At 36.1% G+C, this 21,501-nt stretch overlaps 8 protein-coding genes across 22 annotated transcripts; 3 read left to right on the top strand and 5 right to left on the bottom strand.

The window, feature by feature from the left end:
* Nucleotides 1-488: 488 nt before the first annotated feature.
* Nucleotides 489-10,157, bottom strand: LOC105955355 (ADP-ribosylation factor 2). Of its 5 annotated transcripts, none has more exons than XM_088816112.1 (7): nucleotides 10,033-10,157; nucleotides 1,504-1,658; nucleotides 1,358-1,428; nucleotides 1,148-1,267; nucleotides 946-1,064; nucleotides 771-852; nucleotides 489-669 (listed from the first exon to the last, which is right to left on the bottom strand). In XM_088816112.1, the coding sequence occupies exons 2-7, from the start codon at nucleotides 1,649-1,651 to the stop codon at nucleotides 664-666; spliced, it is 546 nt and encodes a 181-aa protein (XP_088672238.1). In that variant the 5' UTR covers nucleotides 1,652-1,658; nucleotides 10,033-10,157; the 3' UTR covers nucleotides 489-663. The 5 variants fall into 5 exon arrangements, with proteins under 5 accessions (XP_088672238.1, XP_012834536.1, XP_088672239.1 ...); XM_012979082.2 differs by having other exon boundaries at nucleotides 1,504-1,661; nucleotides 10,033-10,155; XM_088816113.1 differs by having other exon boundaries at nucleotides 10,029-10,138.
* On the bottom strand, nucleotides 2,701-5,474 carry LOC105955313 (uncharacterized). Of its 2 annotated transcripts, XM_012979034.2 has the most exons (6): nucleotides 5,273-5,474; nucleotides 4,903-5,062; nucleotides 4,604-4,797; nucleotides 4,399-4,506; nucleotides 3,684-4,295; nucleotides 2,701-3,073 (listed from the first exon to the last, which is right to left on the bottom strand). In XM_012979034.2, exons 2-6 carry the CDS (start codon nucleotides 5,042-5,044, stop codon nucleotides 2,918-2,920), a joined length of 1,212 nt encoding a protein of 403 aa, XP_012834488.2. In that variant the 5' UTR covers nucleotides 5,045-5,062; nucleotides 5,273-5,474; the 3' UTR covers nucleotides 2,701-2,917. The 2 variants fall into 2 exon arrangements, with proteins under 2 accessions (XP_012834488.2, XP_088672227.1); XM_088816101.1 differs by lacking the exon at nucleotides 5,273-5,474 and having other exon boundaries at nucleotides 4,925-5,052.
* LOC105955333 (galactinol synthase 1) lies at nucleotides 5,738-7,344 on the top strand. 2 transcript variants are annotated; one of them, XM_012979052.2, is made up of 4 exons: nucleotides 5,738-6,109; nucleotides 6,183-6,503; nucleotides 6,578-6,712; nucleotides 6,847-7,344. In XM_012979052.2, the coding sequence occupies exons 1-4, from the start codon at nucleotides 5,795-5,797 to the stop codon at nucleotides 7,078-7,080; spliced, it is 1,005 nt and encodes a 334-aa protein (XP_012834506.2). In that variant the 5' UTR covers nucleotides 5,738-5,794; the 3' UTR covers nucleotides 7,081-7,344. The 2 variants fall into 2 exon arrangements, with proteins under 2 accessions (XP_012834506.2, XP_088672229.1); XM_088816103.1 differs by having other exon boundaries at nucleotides 5,818-6,109; nucleotides 6,197-6,503.
* Nucleotides 7,732-10,175, bottom strand: LOC105955373 (ADP-ribosylation factor). Of its 8 annotated transcripts, none has more exons than XM_012979099.2 (7): nucleotides 10,033-10,175; nucleotides 9,163-9,320; nucleotides 8,764-8,834; nucleotides 8,439-8,558; nucleotides 8,167-8,285; nucleotides 7,986-8,067; nucleotides 7,732-7,889 (listed from the first exon to the last, which is right to left on the bottom strand). In XM_012979099.2, exons 2-7 carry the CDS (start codon nucleotides 9,308-9,310, stop codon nucleotides 7,884-7,886), a joined length of 546 nt encoding a protein of 181 aa, XP_012834553.1. In that variant the 5' UTR covers nucleotides 9,311-9,320; nucleotides 10,033-10,175; the 3' UTR covers nucleotides 7,732-7,883. The 8 variants fall into 8 exon arrangements, with proteins under 8 accessions (XP_012834553.1, XP_012834547.1, XP_088672231.1 ...); XM_012979093.2 differs by having other exon boundaries at nucleotides 9,163-9,317; XM_088816105.1 differs by having other exon boundaries at nucleotides 9,163-9,317; nucleotides 10,029-10,167.
* Nucleotides 10,176-11,119: 944 nt separating this feature from the next.
* Nucleotides 11,120-12,467, top strand: LOC105957011 (ADP-ribosylation factor-like). Its single transcript, XM_088816100.1, has 5 exons — nucleotides 11,120-11,386; nucleotides 11,483-11,553; nucleotides 11,630-11,749; nucleotides 11,846-11,961; nucleotides 12,066-12,467. The coding sequence occupies exons 1-5, from the start codon at nucleotides 11,239-11,241 to the stop codon at nucleotides 12,145-12,147; spliced, it is 537 nt and encodes a 178-aa protein (XP_088672226.1). The 5' UTR covers nucleotides 11,120-11,238; the 3' UTR covers nucleotides 12,148-12,467.
* A 353-nt stretch (nucleotides 12,468-12,820) lies between these two features.
* Nucleotides 12,821-14,949, bottom strand: LOC105957021 (GDSL esterase/lipase LIP-4). Its single transcript, XM_012980936.2, has 5 exons — nucleotides 14,489-14,949; nucleotides 13,878-14,063; nucleotides 13,648-13,805; nucleotides 13,284-13,554; nucleotides 12,821-13,202 (listed from the first exon to the last, which is right to left on the bottom strand). The coding sequence occupies exons 1-5, from the start codon at nucleotides 14,733-14,735 to the stop codon at nucleotides 12,961-12,963; spliced, it is 1,104 nt and encodes a 367-aa protein (XP_012836390.2). The 5' UTR covers nucleotides 14,736-14,949; the 3' UTR covers nucleotides 12,821-12,960.
* A 143-nt stretch (nucleotides 14,950-15,092) lies between these two features.
* On the bottom strand, nucleotides 15,093-16,456 carry LOC105955410 (dihydroorotate dehydrogenase). Of its 2 annotated transcripts, none has more exons than XM_012979136.2 (3): nucleotides 16,198-16,456; nucleotides 15,631-15,705; nucleotides 15,093-15,514 (listed from the first exon to the last, which is right to left on the bottom strand). In XM_012979136.2, the coding sequence occupies exons 1-3, from the start codon at nucleotides 16,348-16,350 to the stop codon at nucleotides 15,353-15,355; spliced, it is 390 nt and encodes a 129-aa protein (XP_012834590.1). In that variant the 5' UTR covers nucleotides 16,351-16,456; the 3' UTR covers nucleotides 15,093-15,352. The 2 variants fall into 2 exon arrangements, with proteins under 2 accessions (XP_012834590.1, XP_012834582.1); XM_012979128.2 differs by having other exon boundaries at nucleotides 15,093-15,523; nucleotides 16,198-16,438.
* A 1,669-nt stretch (nucleotides 16,457-18,125) lies between these two features.
* Nucleotides 18,126-21,382, top strand: GLB1 (nitrogen regulatory P-II-like protein). The gene is made up of 8 exons (XM_012979148.2): nucleotides 18,126-18,382; nucleotides 18,499-18,544; nucleotides 18,676-18,703; nucleotides 19,697-19,784; nucleotides 20,013-20,080; nucleotides 20,211-20,280; nucleotides 20,876-20,911; nucleotides 21,026-21,382. The coding sequence occupies exons 1-8, from the start codon at nucleotides 18,187-18,189 to the stop codon at nucleotides 21,097-21,099; spliced, it is 606 nt and encodes a 201-aa protein (XP_012834602.1). The 5' UTR covers nucleotides 18,126-18,186; the 3' UTR covers nucleotides 21,100-21,382.
* Nucleotides 21,383-21,501: the final 119 nt, after the last annotated feature.

Here is a 21,501-nt window from a genome sequence, read left to right as displayed (position 1 = left end):
ATTCGGTCGATCCATTCCCAAAATATCCGAGTTTGGAATTGTTTTTTTTTTTGATTTTTTTTTCTTTGGAACGGAATCATAATTGTATATAAAATTACCGTAAGTTACAATTTTCTATCCGTTTTTAGTTCCGAATAATCCAATTGTCTTCCACTTCCAACATATAATATATATATATATATATATATATATATATATATATATATATATATATATATATATATATATATATATATATATATATATATATTATTAATAATATTATATGTAATATAATTTTATGATGTATTTTGTCATTCCATAATATCATCTTCGTTCATCAATCCTACGGAACAGGTGCACAAAGTGGTGTGAGTGCTTCAAACTGTGGTTTTGCGACTTCCCCATGGAAGAATTGGGGGGAAATCGCAACTGTGTATGTGTGTGAGAAACCCCAAAATCGAAGATTCGCGATATAGGGTTCAAAAAACAGAGCGGAAACTGAGAAATAAGCAGGGAATGAAACCAAGAAAATTAGAAAAGAAGTTTACAAATCCATGTAAGTTCATAAAAGTAGTTTCACCAAGGCGGATACACAAGATTTACAAATATAAAGATATATCATAAATTCATTGAAAACAACAAAGCCACAGGGTGGTGCATTGTCACTTCCGACTGAAGGATTTACGCCTGCAAAACACATTAAAATGATTATTAACATGAGCTTTGCTTCAAGGAGATAAACCGTGTGAATCGAACATTCAATTGATTTGATGCTTTCACAATATTACCTTGTTAGCAATGTTGTTTGACAGCCAGTCTAATCCCTCGTACAGCCCTTCACCAGAAGTTGCACATGTGCTCTGAATATACCTGCATTTTGCATGCAAACAATTTGTAGTCAATCCATAAAGGGGCAAAGTGGAGAAAGAAAAAAAAGAAAAGAATAAATAAAAAAATGTATACCAATGACGCTTGCCAATGGAATGAAGGCCCAACTTGTCAGTTATTTCAGCAGCATTCATAGCATTGGGAAGATCTTGCTTATTGGCAAACACCAATAGAACAGCATCCCTCAATTGATCCTGACCAACTCAGTACGAGGTCAACGTCAGAAAATATTCAACATTTTGTGCAGTTATCGTTATTTTCTTCTCATATTACTCACCTCATTCAACATCTTGTGCAGTTCATCCCTTGCTTCGACAATACGGTCTCGATCGATACTGTCAACAACAAAGATTAGGCCCTGAGTGTTTTGGAAATAGTACCTCCACAGTGGACGAATCTGCATATAAGTAGAAACGGCAACTTTATGACAACATACATGGCTGATGATTTAGCAATACAACAACGAGACAGAGTAACCATGCCATACCTTGTCCTGGCCTCCAATATCCCAAACAGTGAAGTTAATGTTCTTAAATTCCACTGTCTCCACATTGAATCCTGAAATACAAAAATCATATTGCACCCTATAAATGAAACAGTTGCATTAATGAACTTTAATAGCCAAAAACTTACCAATAGTAGGAATGGTGGTGACAATTTCACCAAGTTTGAGCTTGTAGAGAATGGTTGTTTTACCAGCAGCATCAAGACCAACCATTAGTATACGCATCTCTCTCTTGGCAAACAGCCGGCTGAAGAGTTTCGTGAAAGACAACCCCATTGCTTAACTGCTGATGCAAGAGTACAATATAATTTAGATTCAAATCATTAGTTACACATAAACACCAATATCAATCTATTAAATAAATCGATTCATTTTCTCATGAAAATTCCTATGGATTGATACTTAAAGCATGGACTAGGATAGCTTGTTAAAATTGAGAGATGAAAAAGCACCACCTATATTTTGAAATTGCTTGAGAAAAATGAAAAGATGAGGCGACGGTGGATTGATACTTACATTGGACGAGGATTGGTGAGAGTTGAACGACGCAGAGATGTCTTAGCTAAAGATGTATTCAATCAGCCAACAAGAAATAAAATGACTTGTTAAACCTAAAGCATGTATACTGTATTTATCATAATTATTCAGAGTTGACTTGATATTCTAGTATTTTATCATCATCATCATCACTAATGGTTCCTTTTACAAATGCAGCCGCGAGACTTGCTCCAAAGATTCCTCATACTTGCAGAGCAAGTCTCTTTGTGAGTTTCCAAGATCATGACCTTATTGAAATATGGCTTCGCGGTTGAAAATTCAACCGTTTGAATTGTATCTCACACGGTTTTCAACAAGTATAATATATCCTAAAACAAGCCTTAGCTGTCAATATAAAAAGAAATTATAAAAAAATAATAGGAGAATTGATTGAAGTGTGAAGAAACATACTGGTTTTGCCCTTGAGAAAGGACGACTTAATCCATAAACGCGTAAGAAAAGACAACCCCTGGAATAATCGCCTCATGCTCTTCCCCAGTGCCTGTTACCGTACATTTTTTGAACAGAAACCCACTCGAAAATCAATTTTTTTGTGTCTTGTTTAATCTTATAGGTAAGGCACACAGCTTGGCCGTCATTTTTAACTGTGTTCTATCTGGATAATATTTTGTCTGTTTTTATCCACTTCTGTAATAATCTATGATTTAAGTGATTTAAGTCAGTTCTAACTAGGACTGTCAATTGAGCTCTTCTAATAAGCACATAAAGTTTATGATTAATCCATGTTTTAACCAATGATTAGGATTAAACTATTCAAGGACATAAACTAGAGTCAAATGGGATTCACATTTCAAAAGTTTAATTCTGGTCATCTTTACACAGCAAAAACTAAGTGCTGAGGTTGTCTACAAAAAATTTACAGCAGCACTACGAAACTGAGATACATACATTGATGACTACATACAAAACAACTATCATACATACTGGTGTCTTGAGGGTTAATTTCACCAGAACACAAAATACGACCTCTATATGAACAGAACTTCAGGCGGTCCGTAGGTTTGCTTTGCATATATTCCTCCATTTATCTTTAAGGTCCGTTGGAGTACGCCTTGGATGGAAAACACCGGCACCAGCTTCCAAAATTTCCTTATATGGAATACTTTTATCGTCATCGTTATGAAGTTTCCGCTTCCACTTCTTTAATATATATAAAAAAAGAGAGAAATAAATGGTTATTGAGCAAAGGACTGCGAAGCACAAACCGAAGAAATGAAAACCTCCCAAAGCCAAAAGCTCGTCAAGCAAACAAAATTAACATAGAGAGCTCTGATTATCAAAGGGGAGTATGAATTCGATTGTCATACAAAGAATATGGTGGTTATGTCACTTCCAATCAAATAGAAACATCAAAAGTAAAAGAGATATTATTTTTCTTCCCTCTTCAACTACTAAGCAAGAAAATTTCTTATTATCCTCTCAAATTTGGGAATTTCTTTTATCTAGTCACCAAAAATAAGCATCAAATGAAAACAGAGAACATCTGTGCTACAGCAAATACTTCTATGAGAGTAAACGATTCATTAACTTCTATGGAGATGGTTCAAGACAGGATCTTTGATAGTTAGAACTTAGAATAACTCAAAAAAATCGGACATGATATAACAATCAGGCATGCTGGGAAAGCGTTCATTAATTATAACAAGTTTCTACTAATAGTTGAAGGACAAGGCAATCTGTTTAACGAATACAGATTTGTTGACGACATAACAGATGGAAATATAAAGCGGAAGGGATCATCAAATAGTACCTTTAATGCTTTCTCCTCTTTTTTTGTCCACCGGACTCTTGGCCGCCTCGGATGAGGAATTGCTCGGTATGAGCTGCATAAAAAGATTTCTTCCAAGTTTTCATTGGGCAAATTTCTGGGCAAGACATCATTATCTCTAGGAACACCATTGTATTGCTCCGCTTCACCGACAATAGAGACATTTTTGCGGAAATTTTGCTCAAGTTTATCCATGTCCTTGTCAGATGTTATGAGCCCACGTAAATCTTTTGTACCACCTTCTGCATCCTCAGCCGCAGCATCTTGCCTCCTTTTTCCATCGAATTTATCCACGCCTTCATTAGTTTGTTTGTGAGAATTAAAAACTTCCTTGTCACACTCTTTCGGTTCCTCAATGCTATGATCTTGCTCCTGCTCCTCCACGGATTTGTTATTTAGGTCCTTCTCATATGACTTTCCTTCTACACTTTCACTAGTGGATTTTCTCTTCCTGCTAACTTCTACCAAGTTTTCATCGGGCAAATTGACGTGATCATCATTGTTATCATCCATGGGATTACCAATTGGCAAACCACTGCGCTCTCTCAAAGAAGCAAACCGAGAAGGCTTTCCTGAGAGGATTGCATCTTTCAACTGTTTAAAGCAACAAAAGACGAGGAATATTAGAACAAGCTAAAGTGGAAGTAAGAATACATTTAAATGCAGTATAAAAAAAGTTGAAAAAAGCTCCACTCACCTGTTCTAGAGCAGGTTTAGACAAATTAGATCTTTTATGATCTATAAAGGGCTGAAGATCCCACTTCGACATCTCTAGTCCAGCAGGTTTGAGATGCGATGTAGATGTCTGCGAATATTTACACAAGTTATCATGATTAGCACTTCCATTTTAGCATATTGACTTGCTTAATAATGTGAATTTCAAAACTAACATGTGAAAGTACCTCAGCTAATATTTGTCGAAGGACATCTTCGCAACTGTCGGAAGGATCTAATCGAATCTTTTGGCTTGCGGGAGAAGAAACAGGACTTGCAAGAGCTCCTTGAGCGGAGAAACTCTCTAACAATCTCAGGGACAACAATTCTCTTACGGTTTTACCAAGATCGCCGGGCATTGCTGGTGTATTATCAAGCAAATCTAACACCATAAATACACAACTATCAGGTCTCTCAACAACAACCACCAAAGCGATTGAAGATTGAAGATAATTTGATTAGAAATATAAGGCATCGCGGTGTTTACCTAGCAATAGAGATAACTTTACTTGCTTCGAGCGTGCTAGTGTATCAATGACCAGGATCCATGGAAGTGATGATGTACGAGAAATCTGGGAATCCATAACAGGCTGGTTTACAAGCTTCAAGGGAGATATCTCGTTGTTCATAAGTGGCTTTGTAAATTACTGTAGGAAAACAAAAAAAATGAGAAGGTGATTAGAAAAATATGCAAGACAAAAATACTCGAAAAAAATATAATATATAGTAGATTAAAATATTTTTGGGAAACCGGAAATGGAACCAGTGCCTGTTACCCAACAGTTGTTGAACGGAAACCAGCTCAAAAATCGACAAATTAGAAACTAGGTTTTTCGGTCCAAAAAATTGATTATTACCTGAGAGAGAAAATAATGGAGCCCGAAAATGCTGAAATAGTGAAGCCCCGCCGTAAAAGACGCAGTTGAAGAAGGCCGATATTCGCAACGCCGCCGCTAGTCCGGCCACCGTATGGTAAATGGAAAATCAAAATGAATATGAACCTCCGAGTGTTGACCCAGGCTGGACTGATGTCAATTCATCGAAATACCAGTCAATCATAAATTGATTTTGAGCCCAGTAATCAATTCATATTTATTTATTTATTATTATTATTTTACAAAATTCGGCCCAGGCCCGTCGTCACGTGACCTGCCCGCAACCAAGGCCCGTGAAGCCCTTATAGCCCCTTCTGCCCGTAAAAGTTAAAACCAGCTTCTTACTTAATACATTCTCCACCGTCCGATCACATCTTAAGTACCATGATTTGACCCCCTTTCACTTGCCTTAATCTCTCTCTCCCTCTGATGATCTCTATAGCCAAGAGACAAACACAGGTTTTCTACTAAAAAAAAAATCGAAATTGGTAGAATAATAATTTCATGGCTCTTCAAAATGTGGTTAGAGCTGTCGATCATTTTGGCAAGCAAAGAAGGGCGGCGTACGTAACTTTCTTGGCGGGGAACGGTGATTATGTCAAAGGCGTGGTGGGGCTCGCCAAGGGTCTCCGGAAAGTCAAATCAGCTCACCCTCTTGTGGTGGCACTGCTGCCGGACGTGCCGCTTGACCACCGCCGCTTACTGGAGGATCAAGGCTGCATCGTCAGAGATATCGAGCCCCTGTACCCGCCGGAAAACCAGACTCGGTTCGCCATGCCCTATTACGTCATCAATTACTCCAAACTCCGTATATGGGAGGTACTTGGATCCTATTCCTAGCTAGACCTGTTAAGTACTTAATTAGTTGTGAGTTAAGTGAATGATTTTGCAGTTTGTGGAGTACAGTAAGATGATATACTTGGACGGTGATATCCAAGTGTTTGATAACATAGATCATCTGTTTGATCTTCAAGACGGACGTTTCCACGCCGTTATGGACTGTTTCTGTGAGAAAACATGGAGTCACACGCTGCAGTACAAAACTGGCTACTGCCAGCAGTGCCCGGAGAAGGTGACTTGGCCGCCGGAGATGGGCCACCCTCCGGCCCTTTACTTCAACGCCGGCATGTTTGTCTTTGAACCCAGTCTTTCCACCTATGGGAGTCTCTTGAAAACACTTCAAACCGCCACTCCTACTCCTTTTGCTGAGCAGGTAAATGATTCATACAAAAGTTGCACAAGTTCAATTCAATTTTTGGGTGTTTGTTGATTCTTGATTTACTGTAGGATTTCTTGAACATGTTCTTTAAGGATGTGTACAAGCCGATTCCGAATGTGTACAATCTTGTTCTAGCAATGTTATGGCGTCATCCAGAGAATGTTAAGCTTGACCAAGTTAAAGTCGTTCACTATTGCGCAGCGGTGAGTATTCAAAGTGAAATTAAAACTGCAAATCCCAAAGAAGTTCTATTAGTAGTACTTAGTTTCATACTAGTTACTATTGTGTGTGTGTGTGTGTGTGTGTGTGTGTGTGTGTGTGTGTGTGTGATTTGCAGGGTTCGAAGCCTTGGAGGTACACGGGGAAAGAAGAGAACATGGAAAGAGAAGACATAAAAATGGTGGTGAACAAGTGGTGGGATATTTACAATGACGAGTGTTTGGACTACAAGAGAAGGGTGGTGCAGATTCGGAATGAGAGAGCTTTGCAGCCGTTGATTGCAGCAGCCACCATGGCAGAGACCAATGCACCCGTCTTGCTGCAGTATGTTGCAGCTCCTTCTGCCGCTTAAAACCAGAACACACCCAAAGTACATATGTTCATAGTCCTTTAGTTTCTCTCTCCTTCCAAGGAAAATACATAGATGGCAACAAAAGGGAGACTAGAGAGGCTTGAGGTTGTTAATAGTGTGGATTGTTTTGCTAGATTTGTTGTTCAGCCCTTGTAAATGGTAATTGTTTGTTTGCTTGGAATGTTGTGTCAACTCTCCGTTTGAGTTTTAACGGAATATGGATTCTGGTTTTGCTAAGTATCCGAAAATTATCATCATTATTCTGATTTCGGTAGTGTAGAACTCGTTATGCTATAGGCAACCGAGCAAAATGAAGGTAATAGAAGACTATGAAACGTGAAGGCCAAGTTTATAAGAAACTCGTTATCAGGATCTTCCACAGAGAAAATGACCTTCCATCGAGTCTTAACTACAATTCTGCATCGTAATTAACAATATGTTGTTATGTAACATAAATTGTTCTCTGCCAATAATCTTGTATTTGAATACCTACGGTTTAAAGTTAATAGCATAGCTACTAACTCCTTGTGATTATTGGCATAGATGTCTGACGAGTACAAATTGTCCTGAATACGATCATAATCCATGTAAGTTCGTAAAAGCACGTATTCCTAGTTTCACCAAAATAGGAACAGGCAGAGATCCACAAGATTGACAAAAACAAAAATATATCATAAATTCATTGAAAATACAGCGATGTTCTTGGCTGAAAGCCAAGGTTTTAGGACATAATGTTTCAAAGAAACTAAAAGCAACAAAAAAAACAAAGCCATACGGTACATTGTAACCTCCGACTGAAGTATTCAAGCCTGAAAAACACATTAAAATGAATATTAATAGGAGCTTTGCTGATAAAACTGTGTATGAATGGAAAATTCAATTGATTCATGCTTTCACAATCTTACCTTGTTAGCAATGTTGTTTGACAGCCAGTCTAATCCCTCGTACAACCCTTCACCAGAAGTTGCACATGTGCTCTGAATATACCTGCATTTTAAATGCCATAATTTGTAGTCAATCCATAAAGGGGCCAAACTGGGGGAAAAAACACTAAGGGTAGAAATATGAAGGAAAAAAAATGTATACCAATGGCGTTGGCGAAGGGAATGAAGGCCCAACTTGTCAGTTATTTCAGCAGCGTTCATAGCATTTGGAAGATCTTGCTTGTTGGCAAACACCAAAAGAACAGCGTCCCTCAATTCATCCTGACCAGGTGAGTACAAGGTGAAGGTTTAAAATGTTACGAAATGAATCCACACAACATTCACCGTAGTCAGGCAATATACATGTTTTTGTGAGAGTGTTAAATATGTAGTGATATACAGTCACTTGTCTTTTTAACATTTTACATAAATTACCTCATTCAACATCCTGTGCAGTTCATCCCTTGCTTCGACAACACGATCTCGATCGTTGCTGTCAACAACGAAGATTAGGCCCTGAGTGTTCTGGAAATAGTGCCTCCACAATGGACGAATCTGTATAAAAGTTGAGATACTTTGGATAATCAGCACGTAAATGCAAAGACTAATGTTCTACTTCTAGGTGGTGTTGAATTTGTTACTAATATCACTCAAATATAACTGGGAACTTTCAGATAGTATTGCTGATTTAGCAATACAATGAGACAGTGATGTTTCCATGTACTAGGAGAGAGAAAGAATGAGCACAGAAAATGCATACCTTGTCCTGGCCCCCAACATCCCAAACGGTGAAGCTAATGTTCTTATATTCCACAGTCTCCACATTGAATCCTGAAACAAACCATAGTTCAGCCTATAAATGAAACAATTCTACTAATTACCTTAAAATATTTGCCCAAAAATGTAAAGAAAATAGCAAACTTATTATCGCCTGCTATAGCAAGACCGTCAAGAGCAAATATGCAACTACGCTGGTAAAGTAACATTTGCTATCAAATGAAGATAAGATATTAAATTCTTTATAGAAGTACACTTCACTTTGTAACTAAGAGGACTGAGATCGTCTATTCTATAAAACCTAACTCACGAGTTTTGATGGCGAAGCTGATACATTGATGGCAAGTAAAAGCAAAAACGCGTTGAATAGCCAAAAACTTACCAATAGTAGGAATGGTGGTGACAATTTCACCAAGTTTGAGCTTGTAGAGAATGGTTGTTTTACCAGCAGCATCAAGACCAACCATTAGTATACGCATCTCTCTCTTGGCGAACAGCCGGCTGAAGAGTTTGGTGAAAGACAACCCCATCGCTTAACTGCTAACCAATATAATGCAAGACTACAATTTAGATTCAAATCATTACTTACACATAAACAACAATGTAATTCTATACATTGTATATATCAGGGACAATCACTTCATATTATAATGAAAGAAAAATCAGCTAGAATCGTTCTAAAACATACAACGTAAGATCAAGATCCACAAAACAGAGAATCTGCTAAATTAAAAGAAAAATGAACCGTGACAGAGAATGGAGAGAGCATGCTCACAGAATTAGTGCTAGTTGGTCAAGGATTATCACAATACAATCTACACCTCAAACAACACTTGTACATCTCTGTTCCCCAAATCGAAGCAGAAATCTATGAATCATACATATCTAGTAAGAAAATTTCAACTATTTGAGTGACAAACCACCGGATCTAAGATCGAGGTGAAGAATCAAGCACCAGAAAGAAAAAGGGAAAAAAAAACGAAAAATAGAAATTACAGTTCCATCTGAAAAATTAAACACAGATGCATACAGAACAACAATCACACAAGATTGACGACGATCGTGCATAAATAAATCGATTCACAAAATTCCGGCCTTAAATCATGAAAGAACAGACAGATAAATAAAAATTCCGGAACCTTAATTAATATCAGATAATTAACGTAGCATCAGATAAGAAAGATCGAGAGATAAAAAAGCACGACCTAAATTTTGAAATGCTGGAGAAAAACGAAAAGAGAAGAATACATACATTTGACGAGGATCGGTGAGGGTTGAGCGACGCAGAGATCTCTCAGCCAAAGATCTCTCTCCAATCAGCTACCAAATAGGGGATGAGATGAGACGTCTATTGGCGTAAATATCTTAGTTAGCAAGAGTATTTTTTTATTTATTTTTTATTTATTTTCAGTTTCCGCGTTTTATTTTGCACTTTCCTCCCACCGGCATCTGCATCGCATTTATTTTCTATTTTCCCCCGATCTAATTAGTTCCTAATTAATTAGGTTTTATCTATCCTACACCCGGTGAAGGTTACACCGGTTGATTTTTTACCGTTGATCTACACATACCAATGTGGATGTGTGTGTGCTTGTGTGTATATGAATGGTAAAGATCCACCCGATGTATTTCACCCGGTGTAGAATCTCAAAAGCCAATTAATTACACATGGCGCTGATAATAAAATATTCCATCTCTGTAAATGTCATAATAATAATTATGAGGTAAATAAAATTAAAGTTTCTTGCAGGCTTCACTAGTCATATTGAATTTTCTTAAATCAAGGTCATCGCAATGACTTGCAATTATTTTGTGGAACATTAGAAATTTTATTTTTTGGGAGGCAATAAATTTAGTAATATTAAATATTCATTAAAAGGTTGGGATTAATTGATGGGTTCGGGCCTCCTCATTAGATACCCCTCATCCATTTGAAGTACCTAAAATGTTCTTTCAGAATGAGTTTAAAAAAGGCATGTTGTTTGCTTGCCTTTCACGATCACGGTAATTACGTCTTTGCCATGTAAAATGCACGTCTTATGAGAAGACAATTTGAAGGAAATTAAATTAAGAACGTTGTGTATGTCGATTTTCGGAATCAATATTGCAATACTATGTTAAACTACGCAACCCTACATACAACAAATATGTCTCGTTATCGACATTGAAGTACGGGCCTCAATTTTACAAAGAGATTAACTGGACATGACTACTATCAGTTCATCATACTACTAAAAAGGTAATAAATTCCTTAAGAGAGAAGAAAAGAAAAGAATGACTTGTTCAACCTAAGCATGTATGTATCACGATTATATAAATTGAATTTGAATACTTGTTTCCTTAACTATTAAGAGTTGACTTGATATTCGAGTATTTTATTATGATCACCATGTTGTAATAAGGAAATAAATTAGCTCAGGGGATGCAGATGCAGGGAATTGTTTCAATTAGTTGAGAGATGGGGTTGTCTTTCACCAAGCTATTTAACAGCCTATTTGGCAAGAAAGAGGTGCGTATAGTAATGATTGGTCTCGATGCTGCCGGTAAAACAACCATTCTCTACAAGCTCAAACTCGGTAAAGTTGTCTCCACTATTCCTACTATTGGTAAGTTGTTTTTTTTCCTGTTTATTCGATCTAATGCGTCGTAATTTTTTTATATATAAATAGAACAGTTGTCACAATTATATAGTATCATTTCAGGATTCAATGTGGAGACTCTGGAATATAAGAACATTAGCTTCAATGTTTGGGATGTTGGTAGCCAACAAAGGGTATACAATATTCACTATTAGTTTTCACTTTTGATGAACATTAAATTTTTGCTACATATTAAACGTATTTACGCAGATTCGTTCGATGTGGAAGCACTACTTCCAGAACACTCAGGGGCTAATCTTTGTAGTTGACAGCAATGATCGAGATCGTGTTGAAGACGCAAAGGATGAGCTGAACATGATGTTGAATCAGGTAAGTAAACAAGTCAGTATATATATATATATATCGCCACAAACAAACACATACGAGCATATAACGTACTTGTGTGGTTTGCATTCACCTGGTCAGGATGAGTTGAGGGAAGCTGTTCTTCTGGTGTTTGCCAACAAGCAAGATCTTTCCAATGCGATGAATGCTGATGAATTAACTGATAAATTGGGCCTTAATTCCATCAAGCGTCGTTGGTATACATTTGTCCCTTGACCTTTTTTTTTTCTTTTTTAATTTCTAGTTTGGCCTCTTGATGGATCGATTAATCACTACAAATTACGGCATACGCAAAATGCAGGCACATTCAAAGCACGTGTGCAACTTCTGGTGAAGGGTTGTATGAGGGGCTAGACTGGCTATCAAACAATATTATGTCCTAAACCTAGGCTTTCCGGTCAAGAGCATCTTTTCAACGAATTTTATGATTTCATATTGACACAATTTGTACTCTTCACACACACACACACACACACACACACACATATATATATATATATATATATATATATATATATATATATATATATATATATATGTATATATATATGTATATATATATATATGTTCGTTTTGTTCTTACTGATATATGCCTGTTGTTTTAAAACAAATTGGTGGCAATATCGAACCGCTTTCGCCAGATTATGACTTCACAATTGTATTAAACTATCATTCTACACAACTTTGGGATGTAACTAGAAAATCTCGAGAGCTGATCAACCTATTTTATATATAATTAAAATAATTAAGTCTGAAAATTAGGACGACACCTAATGCAAGATTCAACCCAAAAGATAAAACTCAAAGTAAACCATTTTTATAGATGGGATTGTCACCAAGTTATAGATATTTATATGAACTCCTTAGGAATATCTTGTTAATACTTAGAGTGATAGTAAAGTTCGGGTTTTTCGGCGTACGTCTGTTTATGGGGTTTATACATAGGGCTATATAATTTTTTGACCGTTGTGAAATGTGATATACAAGGAAATATCAAAGTGGAGAGCAAGTATATTTAGGATAGATGTTGTATTGAACTGAGATAAAGATTACAAGTTATATAATTGATAAATCCATTAATCTTTCTTGTTTCAATTACAAAAGCACCGAAACAAATGTTTCGAGCAATAAATTGAATAAAAATCCATTTTTTTTTTCTTTTTTTTTCCCATTTAATAACTAAGTTGTAAAATATTTCAAGATTTGTTACAGAAGAAGTTAAACTTAAGAGGAGGAGTGGAATATTTAGTTGATAGTATCTCAGAGGCAACAAAGGCATTGGCAGGCTCGGAATAATGAGTTCCATCCCAGTTTATACGTGGTGACCCTTGTTCGCACAAGTTGGCTCCTTTGACTATGTCCCGACATTTAATGTAAAGATCGAAGTTGTATGGGGCCCCACCATTCCCACAACACACCATTAATGGATTCTCGAAACCTATTCATTCAACAATCATACTTTAGTCTCTAATGTCTCTAATAAGATGAGCAGAAAAATCGATACTTTTAAAAGACTCACCGTAATGGGTAGAATTTGCTATGAGGTTGTACTTGATAGAGTAAATATCCACATAGACAACAGTTGAATCCTTAATCTGAATCCTCAGTTCTTGACAAAGATGATTTAGTTTTGCGTTGAATGCTTTTGCACCTTCATTTAAGGACTTGATGCAGCCATACTGATCAAGATCCGTGACATTTGTTTTTCTCGTGGCCAGTTCTGCAGGCAAACAACCCAATGGCCCTGTATTGTGAATCCAAAATTTCCTCCCACCAAGTCTGTATATTGCCTACATGTAGTAACAACAGAAAGACATTTAACTGTATATACAGATATGTAGACTTTGAATATAAACGAGCATATATATATATATATTACATACAAGGATAGCATCCCTTATTTCGGAGATGAAAGAAGGGATCTTTTCGATAGCTTCAGCATACGAAAAGGAGTTTAACGCAACCCACAAGTCGAATTGGCCAATGTCGATTGTGTAAAGTGCCTTTCGGAAATCCTTGTCTCTAATCACCTTCTTTAAACCTGATCAGTAGTTCAGTTTAAATTTTTCCTAGTAGTAAATAGAATATACTTCATAAGATTATTTATACATACCCTTTGAGTGGAGCTGTAGTGAGTGATTGTGAAACCTTGTGAATTGAAGAAGTTGCACGTTCAAATTGAACGGAACATTCCGTGGAAGAGTGGTGGCGCCCCCTGCTGCAAAATTGGCCCCATTTGTGAAATCCGGTCCCAATGATTCCAGATATGGAGTCAAATAATTTGTCTTCAGATTTTCACCTGTCATTGAAGTGTTTCGAAAAGTTAATTATAAGTTACTCTACCCTAAAAATAGTTCACGAACAATGTAAGTTAAAACACAAGTTATTTAACTTGAGAAATATAGTGACAATCTAAAAAAGACAAAAACCTATTTTTTAATTAGAAAAATGGACAAGATCACATGCACACAACATGCAACTTGTGCTGATCCCAAGGAAAAAAATATATTATTAGAACTGGCTCTAAACTTTGAACACGTGGCTTGTGCTATAACATATTGCTTTCTGAGTTCTTTTACGCAATATTCACATGGAAACACTCGATAAGCTATAGCTAAAGCAGATCATCATATTCATGTGCTATAATGCCTAGTTAACTCCTGAGTGCCAATAATAATAGATTGATGAAATATAGAGATTATACAGTAATTATAAGTAGCTTACACAGAAAATCAATGACTAAACGCCCATCAGATAGTCGGCCTGTTGATCGATGGAAGAAGGAGCGACCATAAGGATATCCAAATTCGTATCCCATTGCAGCGGCAAAACCACCAGTGTCTGAGTTCGAGTCTCCAAAGTTGAAAATCACTGGATTTCTGCAGCCATGAGAAGCAACACAAGGTAGGAAAAACACGAGAACAGGAAATGTGAGGAAAGCAAGTGAAAGGACTTTCTGGAAAAAAGACATTTTTATTTTTTGCTGTGAGAAAGAAGACTTTGGTTTATTAGCCAGCAGAGCTTAAATATATATAGCTTTCAAACATCAGTAACTGACAAGTATGACAGGGAGAGACCAGATAAGCAAATCTGGATTGTGGTTAACCATTAAAAAAATATACCATTAAATGTTTAATCTGTTTACAAATGTCTCAATTAAGTTCGTAAATTACAAATAATCGGCTTTTGTAGCTTTTTTAAAGTGCTGTTTGAAGTTAAAATAAGTATCAAAACGAGTATTAGTAACACTCTGAAAGGTACTTAACCAAACTTCACATTTTTTTAACTGTCCACAGAAGGCTGCTTGCTGTAAAAAAAAGAGCAATAATTGAGGCTATCATGTTATAATATATGCAAATACCCTGACTGTAAACCAGGTTTCTTTCTTGAACACATCTAAGGGCAATAACTTTCAACTGTAAAGCATACATACATGCAAATCGATGAATAAATACATTATTCCCATTGGAATTCTCGTGTTTCTGATTATTTTTGTATTATTCAACCGAATACGAAATAAGGAACATAATACACAAGACATAAATAAAATGTAACACTCGTACGATCACGACAGCGACGGGACACGATTTAGTTCAGAAAACTGCATTTGAATAATCCGTCTGATAATGTCAGCTTCTCTGCTTTTGTGACAGCATCTAGAGGAAGAGGACTAAAACTTCGAGACGGACCGTAGAAATGAGGAAATACATTGGAATCATCCACAGCTTCATAAACCAATCCATTTCCAAGCTGTACCAACTAATACCCTTTTAGCCCATTAAGCATCATACTATGTATTGTATTCTATTGCAATGAAAAGGACTAAATAATAAATATCACTTTTTTGTGTTGATTTAGTTACATACCTTGTTAGCATCAATCTGTAGTAGGTATAGATCTTCCTTAACATTCAAGAAAAAAATCTGTAAAGTGGATTGGACCTGCAGGTAAGAATGATGTGTGACGAGCTGCTACGTTAATTTCAAACATTGAAAGTACAATGGGAGTATGGGACTTTGAACTGTAAGTATAGTTATAAACAAGCAATACTATGTCACTGCAGCGTATTTTGCCAACTTAATCAATAGGTAGAAAGATTGTGGATCTTCTATCATCTTCTTCTGAAATCATTATAACATAAAAATGGAAGTGAAGGCAACTGAAAGCATAATTAGACATATAAACTAATCAAACTAGATCAATATTTGAAAAACCCTCCATTGATTCCAACATCCTAAGCTAATCAGTAACAAAAATCAGACCACAAAAGCTTCATACATAAGCAAATTCAACACAAACTAAAGTTTCCAATCCAAGAAATAAAATTGAATAAAAGTGGAAACCCTAATCACGGTTGTACCGGGTAATGTTTCGCAGTCATTTGAATCTCCAGTACAATAACCGTGTAATGTGCTCACAAGAGGAAGAAAAACCTGGTGGAGCTTGCTGAGGTGGAAACAACCAGTCGATTGATCAAGAGATCCACCGAAAGTAGCGGCGCTTCTCTGCAGCTCCTCCCATTCCTCGGCGGTGCTTATCCGGTACACAAATTCTTCGGCCTCTTTCGATCCCTCGTTCGAAGCCATTGCCGACAGACCCCTTCGTACGCAATCAGCGGACTCGACTTTGGAGGACGAGTTTGCGGAAATAGTATTCTTGTGAGGATATAATTGTCAATTCTTGGATTTGTGGACGAAACCAAACTTCTAGGGAGGTATATATAATATAATAAATCTGAGGGGGTCTAGATATAATTTAACATAATAGTAGAGGAGGTAAGTGTAATTTACCCTAAAAAAAATTTGTAACGCCAGAAAGCAGCCGTTGACACGTGCGTACACCGGGATTTGTAAATTGGAGTAAGGCGGCTGTTATATGCAAGCCCATTTTTTTATTAGTTCAAAACCACATAAAGGAGTTTATTAGTTCAAGCCCGCAAATTAATCTAATTTTATTACATTAAGATCAAAGATGACAAATATACCCTTATCCACAAATAATACTCAAATATAAATAAATCTTATTTTTAATTTGTTCAAGACCAAAAATCAAAAAAAAAAAAAAAAAAAAAAAAGAAATATCACGACTGCCAACCAGCGAGACTTTCACCGCACCGGCAATGACCAGCGACCCACCCACTGCACCATTACCACCACCAACAAGTAAGTCTATTTTACTAAACTTTTGTTTGTAAATTCGAAAACATTAATCGAGCATCGATGACCTTTTACTAAATTTTTATTTGTAAATTCGAAAACATTAATCGAACATCGATTCTTGATAAATATGTATGAATGAACATTAATCTATGCTTATTTCTTGTTGGGTTGCAATGATTTGGCCGATTTTGAAAAAATATTGAGATTGAAATTGATTTTTTTATTTTTTTCGTTGGTTTCCGAAATCGGTTTATCCAAACCGATTTTGTACACAAAAATCGGCGTCATAATACCGATTTTTGTTAACCAAATCGGCGACACAACGTCGACTTTACAAGTCAAAATCGGCGTTCTAATGTCGATTATTGAGTACAAAATCGGTTTTCGAATACCGATATTTTTGATTTTTTTTAAATAATACATTTTATATTTGGTTAATTGATATTTTTTAAATATTTGGAACGAAAATGTTTATCACCATTCGGTGGCGTCTACCACGCCTTTAACCCAATCGAGTAGAGCTTTCCGTATCTCAAATATTTATTCGTTAGATAATTCATTTGAATAATCCTCCATCAATCCCTTAGGTTGATGCACGAAAGTATGAGAAAACAGTTTTAAAAAAACACAGATAATAAAATCGGTATTTAAAAGCCGATTTTTGTAGTACAAGTCGGCATGACAATACCGATAATACAAAAATAAATCGGTATTGTCATGCCGATTTTTACTACAAAAATCGGTGTTTAAGTACCGATTTTTATTTAAATAATTGGAATGTGGTTACCGACTTTAGTAACAAAAATCGGTATTTGCAGACCGATTTTTGGTATCGTCGAATTTTTTTCCCAACAAAAAAAAAAGACCCAAAAGCAAAAATAAAGGGTTAAAACATATTTCATTGTGTTCTCCACCCTCGTAAACCACCATATCATTGTTTTATGGTTCTATCGTGAATATTTGATATGTGTTTGATAATTTTGATGTGTAGGATTTCTTTGTGGGTTTGTGAAGAAGAAGGAAAAGAAGAAGGAGAGTTTTAAGTCGTGAAATAAGGAAGGGGGTTTTCTGGATTTATGTATTTTATTTGGTCATGCACAAAGGAAATGATTTATTTTTATTTTTTAATGTTTAGTATTTTTTATTTGATTTTAAATTTCATTAAGGGTAAATTAGTATTTTCACGTTGAAGGTCTTAAATTAATAAAACCCTTTACATCGTCCTTCTCATCTTCTTCGTTATTCCACCGCCGAGAATCTCCGATGGCCTCCATCTCAATCGCCAAATGCAACGCCGCTCCTCACACCCTTTACTCTCGCCTTCCACATTTTCCTAAATTTGCTTCAATTTCGCTCACCCATGGTCTCAGAGAATTCGGCCCTTCCCCGATCGGGCTCACCATTAAACGCACTACGAATGGTTCTTCTCTTCCGATTATTAGAGCCCAAACCTCTCCAGGTCTGCAGATGACACTCATTGTTCTTCGCTGCGTTTCATTTAATTTTGTTAGAATTGCCTTGGAGCTTGGTCCCAGTTTGCCCACTAACTGTTTGTTAAATGGTTTCTCCTTGTAGGTTACATTCCCGAGGCCAATTTTTACAAAGTTGAAGCGATTTTAAGGTATAATTGACGTGGTTCTTTTTTTTTTTTTACCTCAGAACTTCACTCGTCTTTCTGATTATTAATATGTTTTATTTTTCTTATGCCGGTGCTTCTTCGATGGTGCACTCTTTTCACGTTTGAGAATTTAGACCTTGGAGGATCCCGCAGGTTTCTTCGGTAAGGATAAGACCACTCTTGCAATTTTTAGAATACAGATTATGTGCAGCCGAACCTTTTTATTGTTATTATTGTTGTGAGTTCTTTTCTATCTTTTGTAGTCTGTCTTAGCCATGAAAATCATATGTTGAACTTTAGTGATATAATAGTACAGCTGCTTCATTCTTCAACTTTCTTTGGATGCAATCCCCATTCCTCATGAAGCCCAATTTAGATCGATATGTTCATCGTCAACTCTAGTGATAAAGTAGTCTTTAGACTCATAGGACAACATATTTCTCTTTTGTAATCTTCTTACATCAATGATAAAATGTCGTTATCATATTTATTACTATCATTATCCAGGAGATAATAATTGGTCGCATGTCATGTTACAAATGTTTCTTGGAGTACTGGACTTCTGAGGATTATCTGGCATTTGGCAAACGGTCTGTTTGTTTTGAAGTCACGTCATCTATAGAAATTTTACAAATTGTTCTATTCTTGTTTAGATTACTTTTAAGCTTTTCATAGCTTACAAAGAAATTCACATAGTGGTAATACTAATACCACTTATTTTGGAGAAATGTCTGGACTACTATCAGCCTATCACTCATAGCTGAACAAATATCGACACAAGTGACATCTTGAATATATTACATTTATCTAGATATCATGCTTCCTGATATATTCCAGTGCAATAACTTTTTGGTCAGAAATAGGTCTTACTTCAGTCCTAAGCACACAGAGACTAGGCTTTCTGACCATTATTTCCTGATAAAGCTAGTGTATTTTAGAACTCTGGTTTTAATTTGGAACAGCAGACCAACTAGGTCCCTTTAATGTAGAACATAATAATTGCTAGTAGGAATAGGATCCTTGCATCTTGAACATCCATTGCATGATCAAATTTGAATTGCAGAACTTCTTTTAGAAGGACGTGTACTTTGCAGCACTCTTTGCAAATAATTAAATTGATCTGTTTCTGAAGATTTTTTCTGGATAATATTGAAGGCATTGTTGAAAATGGGAATTCGTGGGGTTACAATTTCTGATGTACGGGGATTTGGTGCTCAAGGTGGCTCAACAGAGAGACAGGCTGGTATGGACAAGCCTAGTTTTTCGTGGTTCATAATATAAGACTTCATCATATAACTTCATTTTCGTATAAACTAAGCTCCAGGTAGGAGATGGTTCCTACTGCACCCAAAAACAAGGTGTATGGATGTTTCATGTCCATGCACTTAACAAGAGTTTATTGTATTTTTCATGCATACAGAACCTTTCCTCTGCATCTAATGTTTTGACCTAATATTTTGACCTTCTTCAGGGTCTGAATTTTCCGAGGACAAATTTGTTCAAAAAGTTAAGATGGAGATTGTTGTGAGCAAAGATCAGGTATAGTAACGGAGAAAAGGCATTTAAAATTTTTCTGTATCCAAATAATACAATCACGTCACTTTTAACCATCCAGTTTTATCAACTGAACTTCATAGAGAGTTGTTAACTTCAGCTTTTGTTGACATAGGTTGAAGAAGTCATTGAAAAGATAATAGAGGAGGCAAGGACTGGAGAAATTGGCGATGGCAAGATTTTCTGTAAGACTAAGAAATTTCTTTGCACTGTCATTTTATTCTGTAACCTTTCTTTCTGTTCTACTGAAGGCCTGAAAGGATTTTCTTGGTCATTTACTGTATTTGATTGTTTGTTGAACTTGCCCATTTGCTTTCTGTTCTATACATTATATGTTCTGCAAGAGCGTAGATTTGAAGCTTTCCCATTGGGCCTATAAACGTTGCGAGTTTATGAGTACCTTGTGTTTATCCCCTTAGTTATCTGGTTTATCATTGTGAAAAGGTTTTGAATTGGGTTTCTTGATAATCACAGTGTCTTGATTTCTAAATGTCAAACTTCCAGTTGGACATAGAATTTACACACTTCAGCGGCAGAATGGAATAGTATGTTGACTGTAGAATGACTTAATATTAGGAAAGGACAATAAAATTGCAAAGGTAGCTGGGGATCCATGATTATGAACCATCTCTAAAATAGAATTAGCTTATCATCCTCCAGACTTGCCACATAGCCCAATATTATGTACGCATGTGCATCTATACCTTCCTTTCTATGCAAATATCTTGTACCGTTTTGACTTGGGTATCAATCTTGAAATGGTTCTTGTTGAATGTGCAGTGACTCCTATATCAGAAGTAATAAGAGTTCGCACAGGTAAGTTTAAGTATAATAAGAGACTCTTTGGAGTATGTTATTTTCTTCTGCTCGTTTTTTTGTTTTTTGGCTTTTTTTCATTTCTCTTGTATGAAAGTATAATACATGAATCAGGCGAGCGAGGTGAAAAGGCGGAGAGGATGATGGGAGGAAGGTCCGATATGCACTCTTCTGGATCCTCTAATTGAGTTGCTGAAAGCTTAAAACCACAAGTTTTTGTCAGTTCATGGCATTTTGAACTTCAATGGTAGTTGTTCCAAAGATTTTCCTCTAATTTCTACTATAACGGTGTGGTGCATTAGACCAGATCGAGTAGAACTAGGTCTATCATGCTGCATATATTCTCAAATGCGTAAGTTTTTAGATTAATATTTTAATAATATGTTCTCATTTTCAATGCAACCTTTGATGATTAGTTGAATTTTGGAGGTTGTGTGTTTCTTGGTTATGAATTCATGGTATCTTGCTTAAGTTGAATGGGCTTTTTTTTTTTTTTTTTTTTTTTTAAGTACTGAAATGTGTTTTGGAAATTAGATTTATAGATTTATTTTGATCAGAATTTTGTAAAGAATAAGTTTGTAGAAAGCAAA

This window comes from Erythranthe guttata, chromosome 4 (assembly GCF_056151865.1).
Source record: "Erythranthe guttata isolate IM_541 chromosome 4, IM_541, whole genome shotgun sequence".
Taxonomy (NCBI): Eukaryota; Viridiplantae; Streptophyta; class Magnoliopsida; order Lamiales; family Phrymaceae; genus Erythranthe; species Erythranthe guttata.
Note: the sequence above shows the minus strand (reverse complement) of the source record. Positions and strands in the feature narration are given on the sequence as shown.